The 13095-nt window shown below is 37.9% G+C and overlaps 1 protein-coding gene across 1 annotated transcript in view; it reads right to left on the bottom strand.

The window, feature by feature from the left end:
* CRTC3 (CREB regulated transcription coactivator 3) overlaps nt 1-13095 on the bottom strand; it is an 89911-nt gene that overhangs the window by 49702 nt on the left and 27114 nt on the right. The window contains exon 3 of the mRNA XM_069071312.1: nt 1523-1642. Within this exon, the coding sequence (XP_068927413.1) occupies nt 1523-1642 (120 nt within the window). The remainder of the gene's footprint in view (nt 1-1522; nt 1643-13095) is intronic.

Raw genomic sequence — 13095 nt, 5'->3', positions numbered from 1 at the left:
AATGATAAATATGATGAATACAGAGAAGTATAGAAAGACTTATATAAACTGATGCAAAAAATGAGCAGCACCAAGAGAATATATATATATATACATATATATATATATATATATACATATATATATATATATATATATGATGTCTACAACAATTAAATGAAAAGAACAAACACTACTAAACAATGAAAATGAATGTTGCAAAACTACAAAGCACAAGCTTGGTCCCAAAAAAAGAGATAGGAGAAGACATGTCTCCCCTTCCTTTGTAGAGTTGACTCTGTAGACAGGAACACTGCATATAATGTCAGTCTTTGCTGTACTGATTGGTCTTGTTGGGCTTTTTCTCTTTAAAAGAAATTATTTTGGGGCAGCTATGTGGCACAGTGAATAGAGCACTGCCCCTGGAGTCAGGAGGACCTGAGTTCAAATCTAACCTCAGACACTTAACACACCAAAAAGAACTAGCTGTGTGACCTTGGGCAAGTCACTTAACCCCAATTGTCCTCCCCCCCAAAAAAGAAATTATTTTAAGGTATGAATTTCAGGGAAGAGAAAGAGTAGAGATACAGGAAAAATCTTCTAGATGATGTAAAAACAAAAACAGATAAAAAATCTATTTAAAAAATTGTTCCTTAATCATTTAAACTTTAGAAATGTTGTCTAGAGAAAACTGTTGCAATGGAGGGAAAGAACAGAAAGGCAAAAGGGAATGAGTCAACCTTACTCTCATTGAATTTGGCTTAAGGAGGGAATAACATACACACCAAATTGGGTATCTTACCCTACAGGAAAGTAGGGGGGAAGGAAATAAGAGTGGGGAGTGATAGAAGGGAGGGCATATTGGTGGGGAGGGTAGATAGAAGCATACACTTTTGAAAAGGGACAGGGTCAAAGTAGAAAATAGAATAAGTGGGGGGTGGGATAGGATGGAGGGAAATATAGTCATTCTTTCACAACATATCTACTATGGAAATGTTTTGCATAACTACACATGTATAACCTATATTAAATTGCTTTTCCTCCCAGTAGGCGTGGGTGATGAGTGAAGAAGGGAAAGAATCTGGAAATCAAAGTTTTAAAATCAAATGTTAAAATATATACATACCTACATACACACACATACTATATATATAAATTTTTTTACATGCAATTGGGAAATAAGATATACAGGCACTGAGGTATAGAAATCCATCTTGCCCTACCAGAAAGTCAGAGAGGGAATGGGGGAGGATATAAGAGAGAGCAGATTGTGGGAAGGGGTATTCAGTAGGATTGCTATTTTGGGGTGGGGGCAGGAGAAAGAGGGGGAGAAAATTTGTAACTCAAAATCTTGTGGAAATGAATGCTGAAAACTAAAAATAAACAAACTAACAACAACAAAAAAATGTGTCTAGATGCCATCTATTTCAATTATCTCAGATAACCCACAAATAATGAAGACTGAGAACTAAGGGTGAATACTAGGTAGGTTGTCCAGAAATTTCAAAGTTAATTCTCATCAACTGAGAACAAAAAAGGATATTTGTCTTCCTGGTTTATCCCCAGATCTTCGGTGCAAGGGATGAAAGCGATTCCGGGAGACTCTTTCCACAAGTCCATGATGACGTGTTCCTCGAATGTTATCAACCTGGTGAAATGATGGCTGCAGAGAGAAGGAAAGAAAAGTTAATTTTCTAACTATGTAAAGTAAGGCAGTGTTGGTAATTACCACCCCACTTTCCAACTCTGTCCAGAAAGAAATGCAAGATGCTACTCACCTTCTGCAGACAGGTGATAGATTCAGGGTACAGACTGGGACATGTATTTTTTTGGTCATGGCCAATGCAGAAATTTCTTTTGCTTAACTACTTGACTACACATATATGTATACAAGAATTTTTTTAAGGTCAGGTAGGTGGCACAGAGGATAGAGTGCTGATCCTTGAGTCAGGAAGACTCACCTTTGTGAGTTCAAATCTGGCCTCATATACTTACTAGCTCTGGGCAAGTCACTTAACTCTATTTGCCTCAATTTCATCATCTACAAAATGGGTTAGAGAAGGAAATGGGAAACCACTCCAGTATCTCTGCCAAGAAAACCCCAATGGGATCAGAAAGAGTCAGATGAGTGAAAAATGACATAACAAGAACACATTTTCTTTTTATTTCTTCTTCAATGGCAGGGGAGGATTTTTGTCTACCGAAAAGAATTAATTTAATTTTTAGAAACAAAAGTGATAATAAAGACTACAAAAATTTATGTTGCCAATATCTTACTTTACTAAGTAAATTTACGAAGCTGCACAGTGCAGTGAAAGGAGCACGGAATTTGGATTCAGAGCACCTAAATTCTAATCCTAGCTCTGCCATTTAGGGAAGTCACTTAGATGTAAGTCACTTAACCCTTCTGGACCTCAGTTATCCTATCTGTAAAACTAAGGGGCTGGACTAGATGGAAGACCCCTTCCAGCTCTAAAGCTATGATCCCATAATCCTATGGAAGCCCAAAAGGAAGTACAGGCTGAAAACATAAGTAGTTTCAAGATTTTAGAAGAATTTATGAATGACAAAATCTTAAAATTATTTATTAAGGGATACCAGGGATATTTGAATTCTACCTTGACTTCTGGAGACATCTTCAAATGGCTTCCAGGAAAGAAATTAGGAAATCTGAATTTTAAGTCCCTCACCACTGAACAAATAACAAGACTACTTGAAAGGAAATTAATAACTGAATAGGTCTAAGATCTCACTTAGTCACTAATGATAAACAAATAATTTTTTTTATCAGGAAACAACAAATTAATGGTACAATTTGGCACTGAAAGCAAGGGAGTAGAATACTAAACCGTTCTATCTAGTATATGCCCTACAGGGAGGCATCTAGAGAATTCAAAGGAGAGTTTTTCTTGGAACTGAAAGGAGAAAGATTATTCTTCCTTTGAGTTGATCTTTAAGAGAAGAGTTCTTTCTTGGAGTTGATTTTTAGGTAGATAGCAAAGGGCCTTTGAGAGGCCCATTTTCTTAATATCAATATTCTTTTGGCATTTTTGTATGGCTGTTAGTCATGGAACACTACAGTTTACCAAGAATCAATATAAGAATCACTGAACTGAAACTTCTTAATTCTCCTTTTCAGGGAGTCCATCTGGGTAAGGTTTACCACTTTCTGTTCTAAGTTGTTCTCTTCAATTCTTTCCTTCAAAGCTTTTATTTCTTCTTTTTTAAAAATTTCTTGCTTAATTTTTTTTTTCTAGGCATTGTCCTAATCCATATCTGGCCACTGGACCCAGATGGCTCTGGAGAAGAAAGTGAGGCTGGTGACTTTGCTCAACCCTCCCTCACTTAAATCCAATTCACTTCCATGTCACCTTACAATACACCTCCTGATGTCATGGTTGTCTTCAAGGGCAAAGGACAAACATCAAGCAGCAGCAACAGCAGCAAAGTATTCATGTAGTCCTTATGGAAAATTTGTTTTTTCCTTTAAGTCTCTGCTTGCAAGTTGTCACAGATTACTCCTTTCTCCCTATTCTTAAGACCATCAAGACATAATAAAGCCACTTCCAGGCCTTGTGAAATTGAACTCTCTCCACAGACCCTGCTAAGAGTAGGGTTCAGAGAAGAGACATTCATCATCTTCCCATTTATTAGTTAATATAAGTAGTGTTTACTCATGTTTACTTTTCTATGGTTCTTTTCACTGCTGTGTTTGAACTTCAGATTTTCTCTGCAGCTCTGGTCTTTTCGTAAGGAATGCTTGGAAGTCCTGTTTCATTAAAGATCCCTTTCCCCCACTAGAGCATTATTCTAGGCAGGTTCTTTTCAGCAATAAGCCATATCCTTTGCCTTCCGGAATATCATATTCCAAGTACTCTGCTCTTTTATAGTGATGCCTGTGAAACTGTGTACAATCCCAAATATGGCTCAATACTTGAAGTCTTTCTTTCTGGCTGTTTGTGGTATATTTCTCTTTGACTTGAAAGTTGTGGGTTTTGGCTATGATGTTCCTGGGAGTTTTCATTTTGAGGTTTCTTTCAGAAGGTAACTGTAACTATGATTCTTTTATTTGCATTTCACTTTCTTGTTCTAAAGGAACTGGGCAATTTTCTTGAAACAGGATGCCCTAGGCCCTTTTTTTGGTTATGATGTTTTCAGATAGTACAATGATTCTTAGTTTTTTCTCTTCACTTTGTTTTCCAGGTAAATTATTTTCGCTATTAGATATCTTATTTTTCTATTTTTTAGCCTTTTGATTTTATTTTAATATTTCTTGTTACCTTGTGAAATCATTGGCTTCTATTTGGTCCATTCTAATTTTCATGGGGTTTACTGTTTGGGCAAGGTTTTGTACTTCTTGTACCAAGCTAATAATTCCCTTTCTAATTCTTTCTTCCATTTTTATAAAAACCTTTAACTCTTGTTAGAAAACTATTACTTCATCTCCTCCCAAAATGTTAGCTGTGTTTTTCTCTGAGAATTTGCTTATAAATATTTTAGAGTCATTCTCTTCTGCATCTGTGTCTTGAGTGTGCTTGCCACAATAATAGCTAATAGGTGGGGGGGGGGGGTTGTTTGCTCATTCTTCTAGCTCACTTCTTGACTTCCAACTTAATATTAGGGTTGGCTTCTGCTGAACTTCTGTAGGAAGGTCTGGGCTAACCTATTGCTAATTTCTTGAGTATTGAATGCTGAATTATTCCAGGATCTCATGGATAGGCTAGGGACATGTAAGTTTTCAATTATCCCGAAGGGGTCTGTTCCAAAGCAAAATCTGTTCAATGCCCCAGTGGTCTGAGCTCTCTAAGTTCCTGACCTGGATCTAGGTTAATGTAAGAGTAGACTGATGCTGGACTCAGCCCCTATTAACCAGTTAGGTTTTTTTCAGTTGTTGTTCACTCATTTTTCAGTCACAATTCAACTCTTAGTGACCTCATTTGTGGTTTTCTTGGCAAAGATATTGGAATGGTTTGGCATTTCCTTCTCCAGCTCCTTTTACAGATAAGGAACTGAGACAAACAGGGTGAAGTGACTTGCCCAGGGTCACACGGCTACTAAGTGTCTGAGGCTGGATTTAAACTCATGAAGATGGGTCTTCCTGACTTCAGGTTCAGCACTTTATCCATTGAAAAACAGAATCATAGGTTTCTGTTTGGTCTGAGATTCCTGCCTTGGTTATTCCTCTGCAGGCTGGGCCAGATGCTAGAAATGAAACCCTGCTCCAAGTTTAGGGTTTAGCCAAACAGTTGCTGCTTGCTTCTGAACTTCCTTCTCTTTCAGTACAACACCCAGAGCCTCCTCACTTAGGAAAGCCCAGGTCTGTGCAGGTCCCTTTCTCACTCCACCCTAGATGGGTGACTCCAATCAGGGTATCACAGAACCTCATCCTAGATCCCTAGTATGGGTCTGGTGGAGAACTGGTATAGTTCTGGAACTTTGTCTTGCCCTGGTGCATAACTTCATCCTGAGCACTACAACGTTCCATCACCCAGTCCCCAGTGTCCCAGGATATTCCGGTCTGTCTCTCTATGTTGAACTAGGAGAGACAAAGGACTCGTTGTGACTTTTTTTTCCCCATCAGTATTCAGACTGGTACATTTTCTAGACCTGTTTGGAGGAATCTGTGGACAAGAGTTCACCACTTCAATTCTTCCACAATTATTTTCAAGCATTTCTGGTGAAAAGGCTAGCACAGAGTTGTAACTTTAAAAATATAAAGGTAACCATCCAGAAAAACCTAGAAAGGTAAATTTAAGTAATGAAAGGGACTGTATGATGATAGAGTGTTAACATTCTAACAGGAGAAAAATAAACAAATGTCCCTTCAGAATTTTATTGTCTTCAGTAGTTACTGGGGTAGTGGCAAAAGAAAAAATAGAGGTTCTGGGAGTAAAAGGAGGAATATACTGGAGGAAGGAAGTAGAACTTGTAATTTCTCATATTTGGGGTGAGTGAGAATATACAAACATGGGAAAGGGTATAGGTAGTGGCCATTAGAAGAACCTCATTCTTACATAAAACAAAGATGGGTTGAACACACATTTTTTACACATTTTAATGTAGAACTACATCAAACTCAACAGGCAAAAAACAAAACAAAACAGGGATGAGGAGGTGAAGATTAAGAGGGAGGACAATATATGGGAAGGATTAGTCACAAGCAAAACAAACTTTCTGATGCTGGAGGAAGGATTTAAAAGGGGAGGAGGAAAAAAAAAAACACAACCAGAATCTAAGAAGGTGCCTTAGACTGATTCTTGGACAACTTGGAAATGGCTGAAAATATGGTATTATATTAATGTAGTGGAATGTTACTGCATTGGCCCCCATGCTTGGAATGCTTCCCTCCTCCAATGACCTCCCTGGTTTCCTTTAAACCTCAACTAAAATCCCACTCTCTACAAGAAGCCTTCCTCAGTGCCACGTGGTTGTAGTGTCTTCCCTCTGTTATAATTACTCCCCGTTTATCTTGCATATGTCTTGCTCTGGCCTTCGCGCTGTCTCTTTCACTAGACCGTAAGCACCTCGACGTCAGGGATTATCTTTTGCCTCTTTTTTGTATCCCCAGTACCTAGGACAATGCCTGGCTTCTTAATAAATGCTTATTAATTGAAAGAAATGGCAAATTTCAGAACATCTCGGATAATATGAACAGATGCAAAGCGAAGTGTACAGGATCAAAAGGACAAATTATACAAGGCTGATAATATTCTATGTAATGAAAAACAATCGTGAAAGACCTAAGAATTTTGATCAAAGCAATGGCCAACCATGTCTCCAGAGGATCTATGAATCACATTACTCACTTCCTGAGAGAGAGGTGATAGACTCAAGGTGTGGCAAGAGACATTATTTATATTTTTAGATATAGCCATTCTGTGAATTTGTTTTGCTTGATAATGTTTATTTGTTCCAAGAGTTTTTCCCTTTACTTTCTCTCACTTAGTTGGTGAGGAGTCAGAGAGGTAGGGGAGTTTGGATAACAATAGCAAGACAAAAAAAAGGGCTTTGAAACATTTTTTTAAATGCACAGAAAAGAACTAAGTTCAGAAGGAAGCACAAATAAGTAAACATAAAATTTATTATATACCTTTTTAAAAAACAAATAATGTGAAACTGATGTTGAGTTTCAGACAGAATACTCTTTGTGTTCTGTTGCATACGGGTTGTTTTTGTGTTAAGCTCAGAATAAAAAAAATTTCAAAAAAAAATTAAAATAAGGGGAGACAAACTGGAGTAGTTAAGGGATAGTAAAAAAGATTTGAATAACAACTAAGGATCTTAAATTGTATTATATTTTGTTGAAAACTATAAACATCTTATATCTGTATACTATAGAACTGTATTGGAATAGATTGGGGAAAGGATAAGGGAAACCACTGTAATACCAGTCTAGGTGGGAAACACTGATGGCCTAGGGAATGAGAAAGAGATGAAGGATGCAAAAATCAGTGGATGGGATTCAGTTACTAACAGAATGTGGAGGGAGAAGAAGAGATAAGGATGATTCCAGAGTTTTGAGCCTGGAAGAATATTAGTGACATACACTGGGAAATTAGGAAGAAGAGTTGATTTTTTAGCTTAGTTTTGTTTTAGAGGTTATTGAATTTGAGGGGACATTCATAAGGATATTCAAGGAGCAGCTGGAGAAGTGGGACTAAAATTTAGCAGAAAGTTCAGGAATGTAGACCGAAGAGTTATGGAATCTCAGAGGTGGAAAGTAACTTAGAAGTCATCTAATGCAGCCTATATCTGAACAGGCAGCTATGAATTGCTAAGTCAGCAGCAATGAAAACAAAAGGTACTAACTAGTGCTGAAGACTGTATCTAATAAACTTATGACTGCCATTTCCTTCTGATCAATCAACTACTTTGGTTGCTAATGATATGTGTATGTATTTTGAAAAACCATAACTTTGTCAGCATCACTCCCCACTTTGGTTCCTATTTTTCACTAAGAATATCATAGTACAAAGAACTTTTAAGTTTTGGCTTAAACATTTACTAGCTATGGGTTCAAGAGTAAATTCCTTAACCTCTTTGTACCTCCATTTATAAAATGAAGATAAACCTACCTGAATTAAGGCTGTTAAAGGGCTGTTATAAAAAAAAAGTAAACTTTAAAATGCTACAAAAATGTGAGTCATTACTTTCACATGAACCCTTGATCCTCTCACCTCTGATCCTCTCTAGGATAGTGCTCTAACAATCATCTTTTCTCTAATTCATCTCTACCCCTCCTCCCTGTCTAAAAATAGTTCAGGTCTCCCTAATCCTGAAAAAGCCTTTCTTTACTGCTGTACTCAACTCCCTCACAGATTGTTGTTTGTCCTTAGTTTTCGAAAAGAACCATGACATCAGGGAAATGATGACATGATTTGCAGTTGATTTTGATTTGAGTGAGGGAGGGCTGTGCAAAGTCACCAGCCTCACTTTCTCCTCCAGAGCCATCTGGCTAGATATTCATTGGGACGACTGGAGATGTCCCAGGATGCAATGGGAGACCCTAGCCCTTTTAGGCTGAGGCCTTTTCAAATTCTCACTTTGAGTGAGGGAATGCGGATTCAATGAATAGGCCTCTTAAAGAAGTGACTCAAAGATGGCCCCTTTAATTAAAAAAAATCAAACTGGGAGGGGAAGACCCTCAGGGTTGCTGGTCAAAAGAGAAGCAGTTAACACTGACATTCACTCTGAGCCAACAGGGCCCAAAATGTAGCCATTAAATGTTGCTTGGGCAGAAACCTACTGTGGTCCGATCTATGAGCTCCAGATTCCTTTCTTCATTGTCTTCTTTCTTTCTTTTTTCTCAAAGACCAAACCTTAAATCAAACTCCCAGATATTGTTCTTCCTCTTTTTCTCAATCTTTTCATTATTAAACTTCTTGAAAAGTTTTCAATTCCAGATACCTCCCCTTCTTCATTACTCATTCTCTCCTCAACTCCACCCCTTCTAATCTGGAAGGCAGAAGCCTTTGCCACCACCCTGAAATCGCTCTAACACAAGTCATAGTTTACTACTAAAAACTACTCCCTAAGGTCTCAAATGGCCCCCTCATTGCTAGATCCAACAGTCTTTTTCAGTCTTTATTCTGCCTAATCTCTCTGCTGATACTTACTGACCTTACTTACCTGGCTTCTAAGATATCAGATACTTAGGGTTCTATCTCTTTAGGCATTCCTATCTCCTCCATGGACTTCTCTTCTGGTCTCTTTAATAAATGTGGGGAACTGTTCTCCAAGGGTTTTTCCTTGGTTTTCTTCTCTCTTGTTGACTTCTTTAACAATTTCATGTACTCTCATAGCTTCCACCACCACCACTACAGAGATAAGTCAAATCTGTATCTTTAGTTCTGACCTTTATTCTGAATTCGGATCCTCACCTCTAATTGTCGATAAAACACCTCCACTTTGATAGGGCAGCTAGGTAGTCCAGTGGATAGAGAACTGGGTCTAGAGCCAGGAAGATATTAATTTAGATCCAGCCTCAAATACTTAATAGCTATATGACCCTGGGTAAGACATTTAACCTGTATGTCTCAGTTTCTTCATCTATAAAATGGGAATAAAAAAAAAAATTCCCCTAATAAGACAGAAACAATTGAAGCCTGCTTGAAAATTGTCAGCTAATAACTTAAGAGAGAAGCAAGGCCCTGGGGGAAGATGAGAATGCTAGCTGCCTGTTTGAGTGGTAAGGGTTGTAACTGGTAGGAAGATGGGAGGAATTCAAAGAAAGGCTTCAAATTTGACTTTTCTTGGCCTTGCATACCCCTAAACTTGTACTATGTCACTTCATGGAGCAGGTATAACAAAACTGCCAAGTAGATAAAGTACAGTTTTTTTTTTAATAAAAAAATAAAAAATAAAATAAAATGGGAATAAGAGCATCTACCTCCCAGGGTTGTTGTGAGGATCCAATGATATAGCACTTATAAGCATTTAGCATAGTGCTATATATATATTTTATATATAGCATATATATAAATATATATATATTTAGCTAAGTGCTATATAAACGTTAGCTGCTATCATTATGATGAAGATGATGATGCCCCAACAGCATCTCAAATTTAACATGTCAAGAATCAAGTCTGTTGCGTTCCCCTGCCCCAAACCTACTCTTCCTTCTGATTTGACTATTTCTGTCTATGGCACAATCATTTCCTCAGTGCCTTACATTAGTAACCCTCAAGTTGTCTTTAATTTATCTCTCTCTCATCATTTTCTAATTCCAATCATTTACCAAGTCATAATTATTTTACTTTTACAACTTCTCTCACATCTGTTCATTCCCCTTTATTCCTATTGTCAAAAAAAGCCTAGAAATTCATTATGATCAGCAATTATCACTGATCCCTAAGAAATTTTCTGAACTGTCCAAGTACATGACAGCGTTCTGAGGACTTAAGGTTACATTTTCACAAAAGAGTCAGATAGATTAGAGACCTTACATCTCCTTCACATGGGGATCATGGGTTTCTCTTGCACAGGAACATCTGACTGATTCTCATCTCTAATGTTTATAAGTGGGGAACTGCTGAGAAATAGCAGGCAAGTACCAGCCTGTGCAAGCATAGGTCTTGAAAGTTTCCAGAAAAAAAGTACAAAAAGGAGGGGGCATGTCTGGAGCAGAGGCAGTCTGCCACAAATGCTCATGAAAGGTATGGCGACTTTCACACTTCAAATCTCAGTCCACTGAGGCAGCACGTGGCCCAGGGTATAGGGCACTGGACCTCCAAATCCAGCCTCAGACATTCACTAGCTGTGTGACTCTGGGAATGTCACTTAACCTGTCAGCCTCGGTTACCTCATCTGTAAAATGGGGATAACAGCAGCCGCATCCTTCAAATATAAACCTTCAAAACAACCGTTTTAAGGATCAAAGGAGATCATGTTTGTGAACTTATATTCCATTGAGGAAATTACATATACACATATAATGTCTGAGGAGGGGGGAGTAGAAACATTATCAGCTGGAGAGGGGCAATCAGGAAAGGTTTCATACAGGAGGGAACATTGATGGGAGCTTTAAAAGAACCTAGGGAATCAAATAAGCAGAAGTGAATAGGAGTGCAATGGCAAATATAACATCATATGCAAAGAACAGCAAGACAGTCAGTATTAGCAGGTTCTTAGAGGGTGTGAATGACAATGATGTTTAATAAGCCTGGAAAGGCAGGAAGGAGGGGAAGAAGCCTTCCCTTCTGCCAAATGGCAGCCCTTTAAATACATCAAGATATCTATCAATGGTCCACAGTACATTCCCAAGGCTTCTTTTCCAACACATTCAGTTCCTTCATTAGATTTTCATATGACATGTGGCCCCTTACCATGCTGGCTGCCCTTTTCTGGAGGCTCTTAATCAACAGCCTTTCTAAAAGATGATACCCAAAACTAAAAACAATACTTTAGGGTCTAACCCAGGTAAAGTAACATAGGACTGGTAAGTACTTCTTTATTTCTGTTATGACCACCCAATGAAGCTTAAGATCACAATAACTATTGTATTACTATATCATAATGCTGCTTAAATTAAAAAGACCTTTGCCCAAATTATTATCTAATCATGACTGCTCCATTTTATACTTATGATACTGATTTCCTGAAACTAAGTGTAAAACTTTATATTTATTCTTGTAAAATGTAATCTTATCAGTCAGAACCCAATGTTTAGCCTGTTAAATCTTTTTGGATTTCATCATATAATGTATCAACAACCTGTACCAGCTTTGTCTCATCTGCAAATGTAATGAGCATGCCACCTGAAACTTTAGCCAGATCAAAGTTTAAAAATGTGAAATAGCCCAGGACTAAGAGAATACCCTCCTTCTGAAGACCTCCTTCCCAGGTGGTACTGAATCACTGACCACTCTTTGGGGCAATTCTTTCAATCAGTTCTGAATTTGCCTAACTTTATTATTGTCTAGCCCATATTTCTCCATCTTTTCCTACAAGAAGTGTGAGAGACAATAAAAAATGCTTTGCTAAACTAGGCAAACTGGATCTACAGGACTCCTGGATTTACCAGTACAGTAAAGGCATGTTAAAAAAGGAAATGAAGTTATCCTAATTCCTTTATTTTTGACAAAGCCATGCTGGCTCTTTGTGATCACTTCCTCTTCTGCTGAGGAATCAGCTACTTAATATGTTTTTAGAATTTTGACAATAAAAGAAATCAAGCTCACTGGCTAATAATTTGGGGGTTCACTACCCTCCTGACTTTTTACACCAAACCACATTTGCCTATCTTCCATCCCAAAGCACCTCTTCCATTCTCCTTAGTAGATAAAAGGAGAATAGCAGATCAAGTGTTGAACTTGGAGAGTTAAGAATAGCTGAATGTGAATTCTGCTTTAGATACTAGCTCTGCGACCCTGGTCCAGTCATTTGAGTCTCTGTTCCTGTTTCATTTATTAAATAAGAGGGCTGGACTTACTGGCCTCTAAGATCTGTCCAGCTCCAAGTCTATGACCCTATGATCTTATGACATGAGCACAGTAATAGTATTTTCTTTTGGTATACATAAGGATGTAGTTCATCTGGACGAGATGACCCGAATGCTTTTTTCTACCTTCTTATTTATCTTGGGGATCAACTCTGTAAAAGTCATTTGCATCCTGTCCTTTTCCAGGTTAAAGTTCATTCTTCTCGCCAGAGAAACAATCCTGTATAGTTTGGCCTCTTTATTGGTAGTTATCACCATACAACCAACCCCCCAACAATAGTCTTAACCCTTCTGTGATTTTCCTCTTCTCCCCAAAGTAGTTTGTTAAAATAAATTTTATTGACATCCTTTGTTTTTATGTTACCTGCATTTCCCAGTGTATTCTTCTTCCCTCTCCCTCCCAGAGAGCAAGAACAAAAAATGGATTAAAAAAAAACCAAAACACTTTCAGCAAAACTAACCAAACATATTAAAAGATCCCAAAACCCAGAACCCCTAACTTCCTCAAAGAAAGGAGATACTTTCTCAAATCTCCTTTTTAGGGCCTCAATATAGTTTAAAAAATTATTTTTGTCATCCTTGCCTTTCCTCACCAGCCTCAGCTCATTTTAAACTTCAGCCCTTTTAACTCCTTACAGTACTAGGCCATGTCTTGTTCATACAACAGCCAACAG

The sequence above is a fragment of the Petaurus breviceps genome, unplaced genomic scaffold (assembly GCF_028583685.1).
Source record: "Petaurus breviceps papuanus isolate PSGF00001 unplaced genomic scaffold, PetGlider_PUasm1.0 90825, whole genome shotgun sequence".
Taxonomy (NCBI): Eukaryota; Metazoa; Chordata; class Mammalia; order Diprotodontia; family Petauridae; genus Petaurus; species Petaurus breviceps.
The sequence above is the reverse complement of the archived record's forward strand: the minus strand, read 5'-3'. Positions and strand labels throughout refer to the sequence as shown.